Source organism: Hemitrygon akajei, chromosome 14 (genome assembly GCF_048418815.1).
Source record: "Hemitrygon akajei chromosome 14, sHemAka1.3, whole genome shotgun sequence".
NCBI classification, from domain to species: domain Eukaryota; kingdom Metazoa; phylum Chordata; class Chondrichthyes; order Myliobatiformes; family Dasyatidae; genus Hemitrygon; species Hemitrygon akajei.
The window spans coordinates 25,185,490-25,207,733 of NC_133137.1; the positions used below are offsets into that span (position 1 = coordinate 25,185,490).

Here is a 22,244-nt window from a genome sequence, read left to right on the forward strand (position 1 = left end):
GGTCGATGGCATAAAAAAACATGGGCACCCCTGCTTTAGAGGATTCCATCAAGATAGTCAAGGTAGCCTACCATATGAAAGCACAAGACTAGAATCTGGAGTTGGCAGGTGGGCGGGGGGGAGAGAGAGAGAGAGAGGAGAAAGACAACTGCAGGAGAAAACTTGATCAGCATCTTTGGGCCGAGAGGAACTGAGCTTTTGGGGTGAGACCCTGCAGCAGGCCTGGGGATGGAGATGGAGTACAGCAAGTCTAAAGAAGAGGTGGAGGGGCCGATGAGATTGGCCGGAAGATAATGGGTGGATCTAGGACAGAAGAAGGCTGATGAAGGGAGAAGGGTGGAGCTGGGAGACGAGATGCAGGTGAGCAAAGCAGATAAAGAGAAGGGAAAAAATCAGCTGGGGAGAGGATTGGATGAAAGTGGAGACAGCTGCTGGACAACGATTAGTGGGGACGCAAAAGCCAGCAATGACGGATTATGCTAAATAAGGGAGCTGATAATGGGAACTGTTAGGGGAGAAAAAGAACAGATGGGAGAAGGGAACTGATGAGTGAAGTGGATGGAACCAGGAAGGGCGCCAGCGAGATGAAAATGGCTGGTGGAGGATGTGAGGGGAAAATGGGTGGACCAAAGTTCAATCAGAAGGGAACACAGGACACAGGGGTTACCTGAAACTGGAGGAGATGGGATGGCAAACACTAGAATCTGGAGCAAAATAACTGCTTGAGAGGAACTCGGGTAGATTGAGCGGCATCCGTGGGTTGAGGAAATAGTCCATTCCAGTTATTCATACTTTCCTATCCAATTAACCTATCTCACAGTATCTGTCAAATTAGCCTGATTATCTCCTTTGACAGTTTACTATTAAGAGCTAAGGTTGTAGAATTTACAGTAATCTCCCGATAACCTGCCTCTGATTTCCTGGTTTGGAAAGTCACGTCTCCTGTTTAGTCTTTTACACTTTATTTATTGAGATACAGTGCAGAATAGGCCTTTCCGGCCTTTCAAGCCATGTCATCCATCGATCCTCTGATTTAATCCTAGCCTAATCATGGGACAGTTTATAATAACCAATTAACCTACCGACCAGTACGTTTTGGACCGTGGGAGGAAACTGGAGCACCCGGAGGAAACCCATGCAGTCACAGGGAGAAAGTACAAACACCTTACCGGCAGCAGTGGGACTTGAACCTGGGTCACCGGTACTGCAAAGCGTCATGCTAACCACTCTGCTGCCATGCCACCCCCAGTTTGAAAAATAGCATCAAGACAGAAAGCATTAAGATAGTGATTTGCCAAACCTAGGCTTTATAAACTCGTTTTAAAACCATTGCCCCTTCAATGATTCCACAATATGCACCATCTCTGGAAAAGGCAGGGAGCACATTTAATGCTCTCTCGTATATAACTCTTCATTGTTTAATCTGTCCTCAGTCTTCATCTGCCCTGCCTCTCCTGTGATTGTACTCCTGAACCACTAACCCAGTTTACTAACCCTTTGGTTTTCCTCTTATTTTCCTGTGAGTTTTTTTTTTTAAAAAGCCTTTCAACCTAGTCTTCATGCAGACCTCTTAAGGATTCGTTATTTTTAAAATAAACTGCCCTACATGCACTAAATATTACTTTCCTTTCGGCAACCTAATCTATCTTTCCATTTACGGGAGATGAGCCTTGAGATTAATCTCTTTTATAAATTGGAGCATGATTGACTGGCTGCCCTTCCCCCAGCTGCTCAAAGTTCCCAGTTGCTAACGCTGCACTCAATTTCCATTTATATTTTTTCCACTTTCTATATCTTGTGGGCAAAATTTACTTTCATTTTACTGAAGCCTGCTTTTCCCAGTTAAATCATCTCAAGTGTTTACCTCACTCAGTTTGCTTTTAACTGCAAGATAAGTAATAGAGTGAGCAGCAACAGTAATAAAGGGGGCGACGCAGTAGCGTAGCGGTTAGCACAATGCTTTACAGTTCAGGCGACGCGGGTTCAATTCCCGTCGCTGCCTGTAAGGAGTTTGTCCATCCTCCCCGTGTGCATTTCCTCCGGGTGCTCCAGTTTCCTCCTGCAGTCGAAAGGCGTACCAGTTGGTAGGCTAACTGGTCGTTGAAAACTGTCCCGTAATTAGCAGCGTGGCTCGAAGGACTTGGAAGGGCCTACTCCACACTATACCTCAATAAAAGTGGCAAAGGGTTTCCTTGCCTGCAATGGAGTAGAAGAGGGGATCAGAGGGCCACAATCGGCATATGTATTAATACCAGAGTGGATACTTCCCATCACAACAGTGGAGAGAGGAATCAATTTAATGCTTCAGATCAAGGGTCTGATGAAAGGATATCATCATGAAATGTTAACTTTTTCTCCCCATTTGGTGGGTGGTATAATGGCCCCGACAGCAGATTTATCTGGGGGTTGGGAACATGGGAAGACACCATGCTGTGAGGGCACTGCTTCCCATGCCCTCCTTTCCCACCTCTAGTGTTCCCTCTAACCATTTTTTTTAAAAAAACAGCTGCGCAGGCCAGCCATTGCTCTGAGCGGGAAATAGTTACGTGGCCTGAAAATTGCACGGCGCTTCAATAAAGCATTAAATAAAAGAAAATTCCAGCTGTGCGGCAGCAAGGGCTACGTGTGCGGGTGCGTTTCTGTTACCGCGTGGCCGCGCTCCCGCACAGCTTGGAGGAACAGTGCCCACCACCCCCGTCCCACAGCATTCCTCATCCCATCTGGAACAGGGAGGAGCCACACTCTGAAAGTTATCCCATTCCTTTGCACGTGAAAGTTCAAAGTAAATTTATTATCGAAGTACAGATATGTCACCATATGCAACCCTGAGATTAATTTTCTTGTGTGCATGCTCAATGAATCCATAAATATAATAATAACCATAATAGAAACAATGAAAGGCTGCACCAACTTGTGTGTTCATCCAGTGTGCAGAAAGCTACAAACTGTGCAAATAAAAAGAAGGGTCTAATAATAAATAAATAAATAAACAAACAAACCAGAATGATAGAATAGGGTTTAATATCACTGGCATATGTCTGCAATTTGTTACGTATCGCAATACATAGTAATAAAAGCTATAAATTACAAAAGAAGCATATATTTAAAAAGAAAACTATATTAAGTAATGATGATGATGATTGAGATTCTTGCCTGTGTGCAATGATAATTTTACCACATTATTAGAACTTGCAATTATTTTGAGGTTCACTACACTGATCAAAATTGGCATCCGTTTACATTAAACATTTTGTGGTGATTTTGTAACATTTTTAGTAATTGAAACTTTATTTTCTAGTACTAAAGTTTTTATTTCCCCCCCCCCCCCCCGTGTTGTGAAGAAATGTAGGGGAAATACTGCAGATGGAGTAGTATTTGAATGGGATGACGCTCAGCAGAAGTCAGAGTTTAATAAATGCTCTCTGCTACTCTTACCCCCCCCCCACCCCCATGTACACTGATGAGAGTGTACATGGAGAGTGAATCATGACAATTCCACAACACGTGAGCTAATTTAAGTGGAACATGAGGGGAAATTTCTTCACTCAAGAGGGCCGTGAGGATATAGACTGAGCTGGCAGCGGGAGTGGTGCACACAAGCTTGACTTCGATGCTGAAGAGAAGTTCGGAGAGGTGTGGGCGATGGGAGTAGACAGTTTGCAATGGTTCGGCATGGACTATATGGGCCGAAGGGCCTGTTTATGTGCTGTACTTTTCTATGAATCCGTGACTCTATGGTGAATATCCTCTCTGAACTGTGCCACTTTGGATCTGGTACAGCAAGTTCATTCACTTGAGTAGAATTGAATGGTTGTGAGCAAACTACTGAGTGACTTAAAAAAAGACACACTCCCTGCTGTTCCTAAAATACAGAAGTAGATCCCGACTGACAAATTTTCATGTGCAGAGCACATGTTTGGGTTCAGTTGTGACCCTTCCATATATTCCAGCCTTTGCCCCCATTGAAATATTGGTACTTGGGCGATGCCTTGCTTTAACAAGTACCGTGCCATGCTGAAGGTCAGAATAGGAGATGAGGCAGGTGGACAATACCACAGCAGTGCTTTCTAAATATCTGGGCGATCCTTGCAGCTAATTTTAAATTTCATTACATGAAGAGGATTAGGGAATTTATATTTTCTGAGTTAATTGCATTTAGCAAAAAATGAAGGGTTTTTGAGTGTTCAGGTTTCTTTTTAAAATATTGTTAGTCCAGTTTTTGAAAGTTTCCACCACCATTCCAGCTGGTGGCATTTTCTCGTGTAAGATCATTATGATCAGAGGCAGAAGGGACTCTCCAGATGCTGGAAATCTTGAGCAAGACGTGCAAAATGCTGGAGGAACTCGTCAGGTCAGGCAGCATCTGTTTTGTTTGTCAAAAAAAAAACGAATTGAAAGGAAAACGCAGGGAGTCCATAATGCATGTGAACTTCATTTTTACTTTAAGCAAATGACGTGCTGGGGAGCTGATGATGTCCGCTATTCATGTACTTTGTACGTATAACCACAATGAATTATTTAAACAACAAAGAATACTTAAACAATACCTTTACAATATTACTTAAATACTCATCATGGTTAGGAGCCATGTCATGTGAAGTGGGCACTCATGGTCTATGACAGGAGTTGCCAACCTTATTTATGCCGTGGACCAATACCGTTAAGCAAGGGGTCCGTGAACCCCAGGTTGGGAACTCCTGGTCTATGGCTATTATGGTTCTTGGCAAAGTTTTCTACCATTAAGCAAGTGGTTTGTCATTGCCTTCTTCTGGGCAGTGCCTTTACAAGATGGGTGACCCCAGCCATCATCAATACTCTTCAGAGATTGTCTACCTGGTGTCAATGGTCACATGACCAGGACTTGTGATCTGCACCAGCTGCTCATACGGCCATCCAGCACCTGCTCCCATGGCTTCACATAACCCAGATCAGGGCCTAAACAGGTCCCACATGTTGCCCGAGGCTGACCTGCAGGCTAGCTGAAGGAAGGAGTATCTTATACCTTCTTAGCTAGTGACATATCTCCGCCCCACCCAACTCAAATATTGCCGACATATTAAATACACAACAGAGGGAAATAGGCAATCTGTGTTTCAAGCTGAGACCCTTTATCTGTACTTATGATCAGGCTATCCCGAGAGAGAAATTTGACAATGGCAGATGAATAAAAAGCAATGAATGTGGCACCATGAGCTGATGGCGGGAAATTATCCCATTTGGTCGCTTTCCTCCTCAGATTGCAACCACTCTCTGTGAGGCAGCATTTACCCCCTGGCAGGTGTGCCTGAATTAATTGTGACATAGTGTACATCTAAGCTTTAAAGAAAGTTAAACAAACACTGAGCTGTGCTCCGTGGTGTTTTAAAGCAAATTCCCCTGGAGCAAGCCAAACAAGATTATGGAGAATTACTTACAATCGAGTAAGTATTTTAAGCAAATTGTGAGGCCTAGGAGCTTCAGATCTCATATTAGAAACTGAAACAGATCAGGGTTAATATCACCCCCGTGTGTTGTGAAGTTACTTATGTGATTGCAGTGCAGTGCTATATGTGAATGGTGTATTTAGAAGTGAAGGTAGTGAGGTAGTGTTCACGGGTTCAGTGTCCATTCAGAAATCGGATGCCAGAGGGGAATGAGCTGAGTGGGGCTGAGGAGGGGAGCCATGATTGAATGGTAGAGCAGACTCGATGGGCCAAATGGCCTAATTCTGCTCCTATGTCTTATGGTCTTTTAAGCTGTTCCTGAATCACTAAGTGTGTGCCTTCAGGCTCCTGTACCTCCTTCCTGATGGGAACAATGAGAAGAGGGTATGGTGGTCCTTATTGATGAACGATGCGTTTCTGAGGCACTGCGCCTTGGAGATGTCTTGGATACTACAGAGGCTAGTGTCCATGATGGAGGAGGCATTTTTACAACTTTCTGCAGCTTGCTTTGATCCTCTGCGGTAGTCCCCCCCACTCCCCATATCAGACCGTGATGCAGCTAGTTTGAATACTCTCCGTGGTAGATCTATAGAAATAGTTAAATTAGTGCAAAAAAAAGGAAATAAGAAAAGTAGTGAGATAGTGTTCATGGGGTCAATGTCCATTTAGAAATCAGATGGCAGAGGGGAAGGTCATTGAGTGTGTGCCTTCTGGCTTCTGTACCTCCTTCCTGATGGTAGCATTGAGAACAAGGCATGACCTTGGTGATGGGGGTCTTTAATGATGGACACCACCTTAATGAGGCATTGCTCTTTGAACATGTCCTGGAATATATGGCTTTATTGTCCACAAATTGATGCAGGATTCATGTTTTTTCTAATGTTTCAATTCCAGAAGGGGGTTATAGATGCCATCTGTTGGTATCACAGGTAAAATAAAAATAATTTGGAAAAATTTGTGCCTTGCCTGCTTCCTTTAAAAGAAAACCAATATTGGAGGTGGGAATCCATTTCATATAATGAATCACGTCCCGTTTCTTATTGGACCCTACAATAATTACCATTCCCAACCAATGTTCTGCAAGGGTGATTACCCTGGCTGTGTATTTCACATCAGTGATCTTTAGTTTGTTCTTTAGATCTTTAGTGATCAGTTTGTTTGCCATAGTACTGAGAGAAGAGATATCGAAGTCACCTGTATCTGAAGGGAGAACCAATTGGCAAAAGGGAATGTCCCAGTGACTGCTCTGCCAATCATCATTATATTGCTGTAATTCTAAATGATGCAATATTTAGCTGCAAGGATCGCCAGAACAAATATAATTTGTTGCTCTTCTTCTTTCTTCCACTTGCATCCGTCTTCTCCTTTGATCTTCAGAGAGACTGAGTCCTTGTTACTCAAGGCCCTGGCCAAGTAGGAACATCTGAATGAAGGAGGCAGCTTGGTCATAGTGCTTTGTGACTGAGCCCAAAATCCGACTTGCTCAATGTCTGCAGATGTAAATTTGTCAGCAGGGGTCTAAAATTAGAAACAGCGGATGAGTTTTTGTTTTATTTTTATCTCTCTCTTTAGTTTTTGCTCTTGGGTCAATTACATTGCTGGTATTTTTGTGTGGACTATAATCATCTGGCTCTGAACAACAGGATCTTAGTTTGAATCATTAGCACTTTACTAAACCGTCAGACTTTGGATTTTTTTTCAGAGATCATTTCCCAAATTGTTCCTTCCTTTTTCAGCTGACCCTGAGTGTCCTTGAATTCCTGCATTGGAAGTTTTCTGGGAATTGGGCTGAAAGTGAGATCAGATAGTGAAAAAATGAGTCCAGAACTGCTCAGCTTGTGTAGAGCTTTCTGCTCTCAGGTAAATGAAGTTGTAATGATAATGAGTGTTGACAGAACAAAGCGAATGAAGACCTAACCTACAAATGCCAGCACCATAATGATTAGCAGCTTTCAAGTGCGCAGCGTCTTCATGCTAATGTAACACTGCATTTTAACATGCAAATATTTTACCATGCATTATACAAATTAGTTTCATGTTTCTGAATCCTAAATTTTTAATGTTCTAATTGTTCAGAGTTCACCGATCTCATGTTGGTGACTCTCCTTGTAAAATGTGCTGCAATGTAGGAGCCATGCATCTGTTTTCTATCTGCGTTGTATTCTGTGTATTGTGGTAACTGGTCATGTGAATAGGGGGGTGTGGCAAAAGTGGAATGAGTTACATTCATGCTTTGTTCTGGGCAGTTTGGAGCCGGGAACAGACGGATGTCCTATCTTTTGTTGACTGCTTGTTTATGCTTAACTTCACTTAGTTACACTTAATTGCAACACTTCACAGTTGTATGTATTGCTGGTGGCTAATAAAGGATCAAATACTTTTCTGCAACTTTTGAGCATCATTACTGGAGTGATTGGAGGGCACGTCGTACAAAGGTCACAATCCGTGGGGGTTGCCAGCAGTGGCAATTGATTTGTTAGAATTGGCTGCTACACTGCAAACAGTGATATGGTACACTTGACCCGTCACACAGTCAATTAAAGATTTTGAGCAATTAATTTTGCAACTAAAGCGACACTGCAGACTACAACTTCCAAACAGTGAGCTGTTGGCCTCCCTCTTGCTTGTGGAAGGAGCAATACCTCTCTCACCCTCTTTAGTGACAGAGGGTCTGTGGCATGTCGAAGTGTTGGGGTGAACCATGGTTCTTGATGGACTCCAGATCGTGGTCTCGGGGGGGGGGGGGCTTTGCTGTTGCTGGCATGGTGGGTGGTGGGGGAGCCAATGCTTTCTGCTGGAACAAGTGGGGGGAGGGTTGATGCTTTTCTGCTGCTTGTGCATGGGGTTTGGTTTCTAACACTTTCTTGTCATTCATCCTTTGGGGATTTTTCTTCTGTTTTGTGATTGTCTGCAAAGAGCAAGACTTTCAGGTTGTATACTGTACATAGTGCCTGATATTAAATGGAACCATTGACTCACTGAATTTCAGTACATATGGACTAAAGAATGTGTTCCCAGCTTCTCAACAGATTTAAGGTATTAAATCTCAAACCTAAAATGTAATAGTTTGCAAGTAGGAAAATGACATGCTAGCACTTAATAATTTGTTGCAGAACAGTTTGCACTGGCAATGAATTCCATAGCCACTTGCTCAAAGGAATCCTGTCCATGGATAAAGAAAACAAATCCTTAAGTACCCAAGTCATCCTGCAATTCTTTTTTACTCTTACCAAGCTTGGAGGCTATTACTTGCTATCCTTTGCGGAAAGAACCATCTGACATTGGAGCAGAGACAACCCAAACATCAGTTAAAGTTCCAGCCAGCCAGGAAGCCATGTAAGTGCATCTAATGAGTATCTGATCCATGAAATCTGTGTTTCCAGGTAGGTCAGTGTCAGCCTTAGAGTGATCAGGGCTTTCTGCTCGTCATTGAAAATGGAGTGAGGACCTCAGATACTGGGAATGCTTAACTGGTTAGGTGACATGCATGGAGAAGGATCCAGTTCATGTTTCATGTCAATGACCTGTCTTCAGAATGAGATAAAGCAAGTCTTAGGAGGGAAAGCACCAAATGCTGGAGAAGCTCAGCAGGTCAGGCAGCACCTATGGAAATGAATAGACAGTTGACGTTTTGGGTCGAGACCCTTCGGGCCTGAAGCTGCTGAGCTCCTCCAGCACTTTGTGTGTGTGTTGCTTTGGATTTCCAGCATCTGCAGACTTTCTTGTGCTTAAGAGAGAATGCTTGTGATCAATGAGGTCTGACGTGGTCACGACATTCTGTCAGAAACCTCGAAGCTGGTGGTTGTGGTCGAACTGGCAGTGCCTTGGGAAGAATGGACTAAGGAGGTATTTGAGCTCTGCTGCCTGCTTGCTGTGCAGAACTTGCTTTCCTTGGCATTATGGTGGGGCTGCAAAGAAAGGGGGCCATCAAGACCATCACAGAGCAGTTGGCTATGGATCAAGAGGTGTGACCCGTGGACCAATGCTGCTGGGGCACAAGCCAGGCCCTGATCAACCCTGGCTGGGTCACCTGGGCAAGAGTGTCTGATGTTGAAAGACTCAAAGCACCGAATGACCAGGTTACATGCACTGTGTTCCAGCGCATCCTAGGATGTATCTCTGCATCATGATGGGTTGTCTGGCAGGAGGTAGATGGGGATAATGATGGAAAATGATACTGAATGAGTAAAGGAGCATCAGGCTATCTAGAGTATATGAATATCTGAAAATATCAGAATTCAAGTGAGTTCCTGGGTGTCAGTATCTCTGAAGAGCTAAGCTGGACTCAAACAGCGATGCACCTGCAAAGAAGGCACGACAGCAGCTATACTTCATTAGGAGTTTGAGGAGATTTGGTATTTCTCCAAAAACACTCGCAGATTTCTACAGGTGTACCTTGGAGAGCATTCTAACCAGCTGCATCATTGTCTGTTATGGCGGGTGGGGGAGGTGGTACTGCACAGGATTGAAGTAAGCTGCAGAGAGTTGTCAGATTAGTCAGCTCCATCATGGGCACCAGCCTCCTTAGTATCCAGGAGATCTTCAAGGAGCGATACCTCAAAAGGCAGCATATATCAGTAAGGACCCTTATCACCTCGAACAATGACCTCTTCTCATTGCTACCATCAGGAAGGAGGTAAAGAAGCCTGAAGGCACACACTCAGTGATTCAGGAACAGCTTCTTCCCCTCTGTTATCTGACTTCTGAATGGAAATCGAACCCATGAACACTACCTCACTACTTTTTTATTTCTATTTTTTGCTACTTATTTAACTATATAAAGTGTATATTTACTGTACTTCAATTTTTTCTCTATTATTGCCACTGTATATGTATGCATTGTGCTGCTGCCGCAGAGTTAACAAGTTTCACAACACATGCCGGTGATATTAAATCCGGTCTGATTCATTACCTGAATTTGCTAAACACAATGCTGATATGCACGTCTTTGAAGACGAGGTGGTTTTCAAGTTTACACTGTAGAGCTGTGTAGGAGGCAAAGAATGGGGAGTTGATGTGACTGACTACGTTTTTACGTTTACCTTGCCGTCGTTTGCGTTCACTAGCAACTGCTAAAAAACACTTTCTCTCTGCGTTACTGGAAGAAATAAGTTGTTTTTCTGCCATTGCCTGGCATGTTATTACACAATTATGTTACACGTGAAGGTGTTGATTAATGTATCTCATTAAGAGTTCTAGCAGCATAAAAATAATGAATGATACAGTCAGCCCTGGGTTGATTCAGTTCTTAGCTCATTCCTTAAATGTGCCTTTCCTTTTTAGCATGCTGTACCTGGTGCTTTTTTTTTTAAACAAACTCTAACGACAGTTTGAAAAATATGTTTTAAAAAGTGTATTTTTTAAAGCTTCAGTAGCAGAACATTAATTTGGTAACCAGGGCCCTTCGGGCCGTGTTTAGTTTAGCTTTGTAGTATTTAATCATTTTCCAAGGTACGAGTCACAGTGGTCCATATGTAAATTCAAGGACTAGAGATGTATTTGCATTTTTTTTTAGATTTCTCTGATCAGTCACCCTATTGTAGGCAACCTTGTTACTCAAGAGCAACTTCTCCAGAACTTCCAAGCATGGATGTTGTCACAGCCGAGGAGCACCTATTCAGACCAATCGTATGCTAATCCCATTTTTGGGTGGCAGTGTCGAGATATTGCTCTATCAAAGGAGGTATTAGGGGCTCCTTTCCTCCGCTATCCTGCAGGTCACCCTTGGGCAAGATGTAGCGCCTGCTTAGTGACCACTGACACCAGGCAGACAATCTCTGAAGAGTATTGATAATGGCTGGGGTCACCCATCTTGTAAAGACACTGCCCAGAAGGAGGCAATGGCAAATCACTTCTGTAGAAAAAATTACCAAGAACAATCATGGAAAGATCATGATCGTGCACGTTGTAAGTCACGGCACGTAATGAATGAGTGAGTCCCATTTTTATGTCACACATTTCCATCAACCACCTCCTGGATTCTATCACTAAGTCACATCCTGAGCTAATTAACCTACCAACGTGCGTGCCTTCAGGATGTGGGAGGAAACTGTGGAGGGCTTGGAGGAAATAGTCATGATCGCAGAGAGAGCGGGGAAACTTCCCTGCAGATCCCACTAGCCGTCAGAATCGAACCTGAGTCACCGGAGCTGGTTGAGTGGTGCCACAACAACAACCTCTCACTCAATATCAGCCAGGACCAAAGAGCAGATTATCAATTACAGTAGGAAGAAACAGGATGTCCATGATCCAGTCCTCATTAGGGGATTGGAGGTGTGGAAAAGGTCAGCAGCTTTAAATTCCTGCACGTTAACACATCAGAGGATCTACTCTGGGACCAGAACACAAGTATCAGCACAAAATAGGCCCTTTGAGCCACGCCGCCCAGCAGTCCCTGATTGAACCCTCACCTAATCACGGGGCAGTTTACAATAACCAATTAACCTACCCAACCGGAGGAAGCCCTTGCAGTCACGGGGAGAGCGTACAACCTCCTAACTGGCAGTAGCAGGTTCTCAATTCTACTTTTACCACAGTCCGTGTAGGCATTTCCAGCCATCGATGGACTCAGGGTGTTATAACAACTCTTCCACTTCTCTGACCCAGATCTGAAGAAACAATGGTGCTGCCACAATGTCCACCTGCTTAGCCATCTTGCCCCAAGGAGAACATACCAATGTATGCAGTTCATTACTGCACCAACAATCTATTTATGATTAGTCTGTGATGCGGGGAGGGTGGGGGCTTCAGGACAATCAGTCATTCTTCAAATCCCTTGCTGTCCAGTCGAGAGTGAATGGGCTGCAGGAATCCAAGAAACAAGTTACCGGAGTGAATGACGTGATGCAAAGCCCATTTGATAACTCTGCTATAATACTCTCCACTTTGCAAAGCCCCTTCTGCTGCAAAAGTGTTTAGTTCATATTCAAACAGCAGAATCTGGTCCGTCATACAGGAACCACTCCCACTTCGTTTGCACAGAATCCCCTGACTGCTTGAGGTGTTTTGCAGCCAATATGCCAAGTGAACAAAACCCTCAATTTCAGGCACGTTTTTGAAGCTTTTAACTTTTCTCTTCTTGCTTAATGATAACAATACTGCAAAGATGTTACTCCTGAAATATTCAAGTTGCTCCATGAGTTTGTCCCCGTCTGTCCACAGCCTCCCCAACTCTGCCAAATATTTATTGCTCCAATTCTGGGCTTTTGTCTGATTACAGCAGGAGCTGCTCCCCCACTATTTGCTCCTTCTGCTGCCTGAATATCCATTCAGATCTCTCCTGCTGTCTCAGTGCCAAATTTTGATTTGATGCCCTTGTGATACACCTTGGCTTGCTGTACCTCCTCATGGTGATGGAACAGTGGTGCAGCCAGCAGAGCTCCTTACTCTCAAAGTCAAGTTATGATTAAGTGCGTATATGGTATCTCAAGATGCGTTTTCTTGCAGGCATTTACAGGAAAAAAAAACGGTGGAATTTACGAAAAACTATAAGCCAACAAAGACTGGCAAAGAAGCGATGCGCGAAAGAGGGCAAACTATGCAAGTGACAAGTAATACCAAGAACGCGAGTTGTAGAGAGTACTGGAAAGTGAGTCTCTAGGTTGTGGAGTATGTTCAGAGTAGTGGTAATTGAAGATATCCGCACCGGTTCAAGAGACTGACGGTTGTAAGGTAATAACTGTTCCTGAACCTGATGGTATGAGACCTAAGGCCTCTGTGTGTCCTGCCCAGTGACAGTGAGAAGAGGGCATGACCTAGATGGTTGGGGGGTGGGTGGTTCTTTAATGATGGGTGCTGTTTTCTTGTTGGAGCAACTCCATGTAAATATGCTCATTGCTGGGGAGGTCTTTACTTATGATGGATTACCATGTCCACCACTCTCTGTATGCTTTGATCCCACTACACTGAGGAAATTGAAGGCCAAAAGGCTATAAACCAATAATAGACAGTGTTTTGAGTTTAAATTTAGGGGGTGATAGATATATGCAGTTGGTGCTTCCCTGACCCAGCATTAAAGTGGGCAATTGTAGTGAGGCCTCTCATAAGTTACTTCGAGAACAACTGAAGTTCTGAAGATTTGTGCGGTTTGTACAGTAATCACTTGTACATTCACTGTGACTTTTCAACCAGTCAGTAAAACTTGTGCAAGTGAACTGAATTGTTCCTGTGACAGAATAAAATATCTTGATTGTTCTTTTCAAAAGTGCACTAAATGTGTATGCAGATGAAGAGCTAAATATCGTGTTAGTTCTACCAAATATTGTAGTGGTGTTCTGGCTATGAAGCTCTTCAGCCGTTACCCAAACATGATTGCTTGGCAACAGCAGGACCATTAATTTGACACTTAACTCAATTTTCAATGTCAATGGTCTTCTTGTGAGCCAATTACTGGAACCAAAACATAATGGTGCTTGTCTATTGTGGGACCTATATGACTGTATAGATAAGGTGACTGAACTTTATGGATTTACTGCATTAAACTTGGTTTGCTGATCTCAGAAATTCTTAGCAAAAACTTACAAAGGGCATTAGAGAAAGATACTGGGTTAGGGAGGAGCTTGCTGTGCCTTCCACAAAATCCTACACTTCAAAGGTCACTCTTTCATCCTGTGCAATATTTCTTGGTTCCTTTGTCAGCCAAAACCTGTTGCCATGAGGACAGTGACAACTTCAGCCCCCACAGTACCCTAGAACTGAGAATCCCGGAGGTTTGTGATTCTCTGAGGAAAGAACTCAGATTAAAGTTCAAAATAAATGTATTACCATCGTACATATTTGTCACCATATACAACCCTGAGATTCATTTTCCTGCAGGCATACACAATAAATCCAATAACTGTAATAGAATCAAATAAAAACTGCACAGTGTGCAAAGGACAACAAACTGTACGAAAAGAAAAAGAATAAAAAGAAGTGTAATAAAAATTATCAAGAGGATGAGATGAAAAGTCCTTGAAAGTGAGCTGGAGCAGCTCAGTGATGGGGTAAGTAATGTTGAGAGGTTATCTCCTCTGGTTCAGGGGCCCAGTGGTTTAGGGGTCCAGTGGTTTAGGGGTAATAACTATTTAATTTTCTACTTGACTCAGGCCTGAGACTTATGGTTTTTCTTTTTTTAAAAGAAGTGGAAGACCTCAGTGGGTCAAGCAGAATCTGTGGAGGCAAAAGTTTGTCAGTGTTTTGAGAGCAGACCCCACATCAGGATTTCAGCATTTGCAGTCTCATCCCCGAGACCATACTCCCATGGTCTAAACACTCAGGAAGGTTCATCCACAAAGAAGGAATTCCCTTCAGCCCAAAAATAATCCAGTGAATCTGCTCTTTGTCACTCTCGTCTTTGGAATTCTCCAACAAGAAAAAATCTGCAGATGCTGGAAGTCGCTTCGGCCTAGCGGCTTAATGTAGGGGGTGATAGCGCCGGCCCGGCCAAACTTAAAAATCTCTTTTGGCTGGATGCTGCGCGATATGTCCCCTGTTACAAATCAGTACTCGAAATAACAAACAGTACACAATATGTGATTTCAACGATTGACCTTTATCATTCTTACTTTGACTATACAGTCAGTAAAGAAAACACAAAAAAAAAGAAAAAGGACCCATTCTTATGTAACAGTCTATTGTGCAATGTTGGACCTCACTGATAAGCCGGTCGTCCACTATCAACCTTCTCCGATCGTCGCTGACCTTCGGACCCTCAATCCAAGTCCACTCCCTCCAGTGGTCTACCAACTCTCTCCATTTGCATCTTCTCTCCTCATCTCTCCCCAGCAAAAGACCGCGAAAATCCCTCTTCCAGACTCTCATGAAAGAACAACATTTCTCTCACTGGATAGCCCCCACATTCCAAACCCCGTTATCTCGAGTCATAACCCAAACAGTGCTGCTACAGAGAAAGCATTACCTTAGCAGTGAAACCTTACAGCATGTTACAAAAGTAACACACACAAACTCGGCCGGCCAGGCAGCTCCTATGAAAAGGTGTAAGCTGTCGATGTTTCAGGCCAAGACCCTTTATCAGGACTGGTAAAAAAGATCCGAAGTCGGAGTAAGAAGGTGGGAGGAGGGGAGGAAGAAGTACGAGGTGAAAGGTGTGAGGGGGAGGGTGAACTAGTAAGGAGATAAGGTGAGAGAGGGATAAAGGGATGGAGAACTGTGAAGGAGAAGTGTGGGGACAATTACCAGAAGTTAGAGAAATCAATGTTCATGCCATCAGGTTGGAGGCCTCCCAGACAGAATATAAGGTGTTGCTCCTCCAACCTGAGTGTGGCCTCATCGCGGCAGTAGAGGAGGCCATGGATTGGCGTGTGGGAATGGGAAGTAGAATTGAAGTGGGTGGCCACTGGGAGATCATGCTTTTTCTGACGGATGGAGCGTAGGTGCTCGGTGAAGCAGTCTCTCTGTCTACGTCAGGTCTCACTGATATAAAAGAGGTCACACTGGGAGCAGTGGACAGAGTAGGTGCTCCAAAAGACGCCCAGTTGAAGTGTCGCCTCACCTTGAAGGACTTTTCGGGGCCCTGAATGGTAGTGAGTGAGGAGGTGTAGGGGCTGGTGTGGCACTTGTTCCGCTTGTAAGTGTCAGGAGGGAGATCGGTGGGGAGGGACAAATGGATAAGGGAGCGATCCCTGCAGAAAGAGGGTGGGTGGGGAAGGAAAGATATGGATGGGATCATGAACCCTATGTGGGCTTAAATTGTCATAATGCTCAAGGCAAAGGTCAAGCTCAATGGGCTGAATGGCCTAATTCTGCTGCTGTATTTTATGGTTTCTGCGGTGCTTCCCAAGGCCAAGATACTTCATTAGGTGTGAAGACCAAAACTGACCCAAGCACGGTGATGTGTGCTTTTGCCAGAACACTGTACTTTTGCTACAGATGAAGTTAAGATTGATGTTTTTCCCTCACTTAGTTATATAAAAATGTCAAATTGTATTTTGTACTCAACCCCACGTCACTCTTCACAAAAAATATCTAGCAGAGTCAGTTCACAGTTGATTGCTGCCCAAGGCTTTCTGCATGTGTGATTACATTATGGTTCAGCAATTTAACCCAACAGTCATTTCAAATTGACCTACCAGAAAATTTGACATTCACAGCACAGTGTCGGTTGTGATGTTATCACTATCACCAGAAACAATTTGAATGCACAAATTTGAAGTTTTTTCTTCTCTTCTGTGGAGACCTGTTGGAGATGTCACTGCAGATGTACAAATTTTATACATCTTATGGTGGAGAGCATTCTGACTGGGTGTATCAGTCTGGTGTGCAACCTCCCATGCACAGGATTGTTAGAAGCTCAGCCTCAAGAAGGTGGTAACCAAATTTTAAGGACTCGACACTCAGGACATGCTCTTTTCTCATTACTACCGCCAGGCAGCAATGTCGGGGCCGGAGGACCCTACTCAACCACTTAGCAACAGCTTTGTCCCCTCCACCATCAGCAGATCATTGAATGGTATTCAGCACTACTGTGCCACTTATTTTGTAATTTATAGATTTTTGTCTTTGCAGTTGCTGCCACAGAACTACAAATTTCATGTCAGTGGGAATAAATCTGCCGCAAGGTTACATCTCTGTTCTGCTCCGTCTAGTACTGAAATTCGAGTCAAGTCAAGTCAAGTCAACTTTTATTGTCATTTCGACCATAACTGCTGGTACAGTGCATAGTAAAAATGAGACAACGTTTCTCAGGACCATGGTATTACATGACACAGTACAAAAACTAGACTGAACTACGTAATAAAAAAAAACAGAGAGAAAGTTATACTAGACTACAGACCTACCCAGGACTGCATAAAGTACACAAAAACAGTACCGGCATTACAATAAATAATAAACAGGACAGTAGGGCAAGGTGTCAGTCCAGGCTTCGGGTATTGAGGAGTCTGATAGCTTGGGGGAAGAAACTGTTACATAGTCTGGTCGTGAGAGCCCGAATGCTTCGTAGCCTTTTCCCAGATGGCAGGAGGGAGAAGAGATTGTATGAGGGGTGCATGGAGTCCTTCATAATGCTGTTTCCTTTGCGGATGCAGCGTGTAGTGTAAATGTCCGTGATGGCGGAAAGAGAGACCCCGATGATCTTCTCAGCTGACCTCACTATCCGCTGCAGGGTCTTGCGATCCGAGATGGTGCAATTTCCGAACCAGGCAGTGATGCAGCTGCTCAGGGTGCTCTCAATACAAGCCCTGTAGAATGTGATGAGGATGGGGGGGTGGGAGATGGACTTCCCTCAGCCTTCGCAAAAAGTAGAGATGCTGCTGGGCTTTCTTTGCTATGGAGCTGATGTTGAGGGACCAGGTGAGATTCTCCATCAGGTGAACACCAAGAAATTTGGTGCTCTTTATGATCTCTACCGAGGAGCCGTCGATGTTCAGCGGGGAGTGGTCGCTCCGTGCCCTCCTGGTCAACAACCATCTCTTTTGTTTTGTTCACATTAAGAGACAGGTTGTTGGCTCTGCACCAGTCCGTTAGCCGCTGCACCTCCTCTCTGTAAGCTGACTCGTTGATCTTGGTGATGAGACCCACCACGGTGGTGTCATCGGCGAACTTGATGATATGGTTCGAGCTGTGTGTTGCAGCACAGTCGTGGGTCAGCAGAGTGAATAGCAGTGGACTGAGCACGCAACCCTGGGGAGCCCCCGTGCTCGGTGTGATGATGTTGGAGATGCTGCTCCTGATCCGGACTGACTGAGATCTCCCAGTCAGGAAGTCTAGGATCCTGTTGCAGAGGGAGGTGTTCAGGCCCAGTAGGCTCAGCTTTCCAATCAGTTTCTGAGGGATGATTGTGTTGAATGTTGAACTGAGGTCTATGAACAGCATTCGAAAGTATGTGTCTTTTTTGTCCAGGTGGAGGGTGATGGCAATGGCGTCATCTGTTGAGCGGTTGGGACAGTATGCAAACTGCAGGGGGTCCAGTGAGGGGGGCAGCAGGGTCTTGATGTGCCTCATGACGAGCCTCTCGAAACACTTCATGATGATGGATGTAAGTGCAACGGGACGGTAGTCATTTAGGCAGGACACTGAAGACTTCTTCGGCACGGGGACGATGGTGGCGGCCTTGAAGCACGTTGGAATGGTGGCGCTGCTCAGGGAGATGTTGAAGATGTCAGTGAGAACATCTGCTAGCTGGTCTGCACATCCTCTGAGCACTCTACCAGGGATGTTGTCTGGTCCAGCAGCCTTCCGTGGGTTAACCCTCCACAGGGTTCTTCTCACGTTGGCCACGGAGAGACACAGCACCTGGTCATTCGCAGGAGGGGTGGACTTCATTTTCCGTCTCAAACCGGGCGTAGAAGTTATTCAGCGCATTTGGGAGGGAGGCATCACCTGCACAGTCAAGTGATGTTGTCCTGTAATTGGTGATGTCCTGGATGCCCTTCCACATGCGCCGCGTGTCACCGCTGTCCTGGAAGTAACTGTGGATTAGCTGGGTGTGTGCACGCTTTGCCCCTCTGATGGCTCGGGACAGTTTGGCCCTTGCTGTTGTTAAAGCTGCCTTGTCGCCTGTTCTGAAGGTGGAGTCGCGGGACCTCAGCAGCACACGCACCTCTGCGGTCATCCACGGCTTCTGGTTAGCGCGTATAGTGATGGTCTTGGACAGAGTAACATCATCAATGCACTTGCTGATGTAGCTGGTCACTGATGCCGTGTACTCCTCTAAGTTGGTAGAGTCGCCATCGGTTGCAGCCTCCCTGAACATGTGCCAGTCAGTGTGCTCAAAGCAGTCTTGAAGAGCAGAGATGGCTCCTGCTGGCCAAGTTTTCACCGGCTTCTGAACTGGTCTGGAGCGTCTGACGAGCGGTCTGTATGCTAGGATTAGCATAATCTGAGGTCTGAGTATCCGAGGTGGGGGCGGGGCTCTGCCCGGTACGTGTCGGGGATGTTTGTGTAAACCAGGTCCAACACGTTCTCCACCCTCGTTGCAAAGTCCACATACTGATGGAATTTGGGGAGCACTGACTTAAGGTTCACGTGGTTAAAATCACCGGCAACAATAAACAGACCAATCAGGATGTGCGTTCTGCAGTTCGCTAATAGCCCCGTACAGTTCACAGAGTGCCTCCTTAGCATTAGCGCTGGGAGGAATGTAGACACCGAATGTAAATTGCAGCATCCTCTGCTTCTGTGGGGCAGCACGGTAACGTAGTGGCTAGCACAATGCTTTACAGTACCAGCGACCCAGGTTCAATTCTCACTGCTCCCTGTGAGATTCCTCCGGGTGCTCCGGTTTCCTCCCACCGGCAGGCTAATTGGTCATTGTAAATTGTCTGGGGATTAGGCTAGCGTGAAATTGGTGAGTTGATCTGCAGCGTTGGGAAAAAAAATAAACGAAGTGTATTCCCAAGCATTCTATGTGCAGGATTGAAATGTGAACGTGTGGCTCTGGGCACAAGATTTGTTCTTGTTTTATACACAAATTGCTTTCACACCCTTGTAATAAAACACAGAGATTTTCTAGCTTGTTGATAAAATGCTGTCTGAAGCAACATTTGAGCAGTGGGGTAGCTCGAGTCTTTAGTTGATTTGTCATGAAGCACTTTTTCTGTTTTGACTGGTGTGACTGCCTCTCAGCCCAGCTACACGGCTCACTGCTTCATTTGTCCAGTATCTGGCACTTTCTCAGCTGGCACTGCTGTTTTTCATTCCAGTCACTTTAGACTAAATGATGAGAAAATGTCACAAACTTGCACCAACAAAAGCTTTTCAGTTCATAAACGCGTTATTGACAAAGCAAGCTCTATGTATCAATGCACAATGTGAAGGAGCCCTCTTTCCTTGCTGGTTGTGAGTATTTAACCTTGTTCTGTTCTTTCACACACAGCCGTCTCATAAACATTAAAATGTCTTGGATGAGACACAGAATGCCTTCATTGGCACTGAAACCAAACAGAGCAGAGCTCTTAAAGCTGTAATCCTTTGAAATGGAAGGCTGTGGAGGTGGGGGTGGAAAGACCAACCCTGGTGTCATCAAGGTGCAGTCTTGTACAGATTATCTAATGGATTTTCCACACACTTGTACCAGTGTCCCATTCTGTTCCAGGCAATGCCCTTGTTCCCAATGTGTTCTGTCCTCATCATCCTTATGTGTCATGTCGTATGACAGGGGCGATCATGGTCATGACCACGACTGTTCTTGGCAAATAGTTCTACAGAAGTTGCTTGCTTTGCCGGCTTCTGGGCAGTGTCTTTACAAGATGGCTGACCCCAGCCATTATCAATACTCTGTCGGAGATTGTCACGCCCGGCGTTGGAGATCACATAGTCAGGATTTGTGGTATGCACCAGCTCCTCATACGACCATCCACCAGCTGCTCCGTGGCTTCATGTGACCCTGACTGGGGGGCTAAGCAGACGCTACACCTTGCCCGAGGGTGACCTGCAGGCTAGCGGAGGGAAGGAGCGTCTTACACCTCCTTCGGTAGAGACGTATCTCCACTCTGACACCCATCATTGATAAAACAACTGAAAATGTATTCTTTTGCCTGTAGCCCGTGTGAGTAGTCTGGTACAAAAACTGTTTGTATTCTCTCTCTAAATTCACATCTCTGAATTGGCAAATTTTGTTGTTGGGGTGCCACATTTTCATCTATCTTCTGTGATGCTTTGAATTTGCCTTTACAGTTTAGAAAGGTTTTAATCCAATAATTTTCTTTTGGAGGGAGGCAGTGTTTCCTTAAAGAATCAAGTTTAAAAATTCCACTACAGTAAATTCTCAGCTTCTCTGTCATAGATATAGAGTACTGTGTAAGAGTCTTGGACTAGCGGGTGCCTAAGACTTTTGCAAGGTACTGTATTTGTCAACTTGGAGCAGAGAACGGGTTTGTAAATCCGGCAGGAGCAAAGGATGTTGGAAATGGCAAGGGTAGAGTGCCATGGGTGGGGTTGTGGGACACGTGGCAGAGAAGGAGTGCCAGGGGCGGGGCAGGGTGGGGGTGACATGGCTGCAGACACACCCCACCTTGAGACATCAGGCAAGGTAACTTGATTCCAAACAATTAGTTTATTGATCAATACAGAATGTCTCTCTAATGCTTCCCGCTCCCTTCCCGTTTTCCCAACCGTGATTCCCCTCTCCCTGCCCCCCTTCCTATGCTCAGTCCACAAGAGAAATCCATATCAGAATCAGGTTTATCATCACTCACATGTATCATGAAATTTGTTTTCATTTGTGGTAGCAGTACAGTGCAATACATAAAATTATATATATGTGCTTAAGACTTTCTTACATGATACTGTAGATAGGAGCTATGTAACGCAGTTTTCATTCCAAGTTTTCGGTTAACTTGTTTGCTATTAAAAGATAGAGTTTCTTCTGGAGAAAATAATCCCATAATTTGTACTATTATGTTGTCATTGAAGAACCATTACAATTTCAAAGTTTTAGTGTAATTATATTTTGAAGAAAATTTATCTCACAGAGGAAGGACTATTAAAGATACAGACATTGACTGTAAACCAACAATCTACTTAACCCTGTGTTCTCTCTCCCCCAGGTGCGTGAGATCCTTGGCTACTGCTCTTGTCCTTCCCAGTTCCCTATGACTAAAGTATCCGAGGGCAAGTATAAAGTCGGTGAGACCAGCACGTTGATCTTCATCAGAGTAAGAGCCTCACGCCCTAACCATTTTTAATTCTTCTTACTTAGTAGCTGTAATGTATAGTTACAAATAAGATACGCAAAGGAGCTTCTTGTAGTAATGCTGAGACATGCCCCAGTAAAATGAAACGGCAGGTTTAGCTCCTGCTCTGCTATGTGGTATATTTGACCCATAGAATTTAAATTATATCTATGGTTTGTTTTGCTATGTACTGTGTCGTATGATGTGG

General features: G+C 44.6%; 1 protein-coding gene across 1 annotated transcript in view; it reads left to right on the forward strand.

Moving 5' to 3' along the window:
- gas2l1 (growth arrest-specific 2 like 1) overlaps positions 1-22,244 on the forward strand; it is a 99,039-nt gene that overhangs the window by 24,141 nt on the left and 52,654 nt on the right. Inside the window, exon 2 of the mRNA XM_073065704.1 lies at positions 21,911-22,018. Coding sequence (XP_072921805.1) covers positions 21,911-22,018 — 108 coding nt within the window. The remainder of the gene's footprint in view (positions 1-21,910; positions 22,019-22,244) is intronic.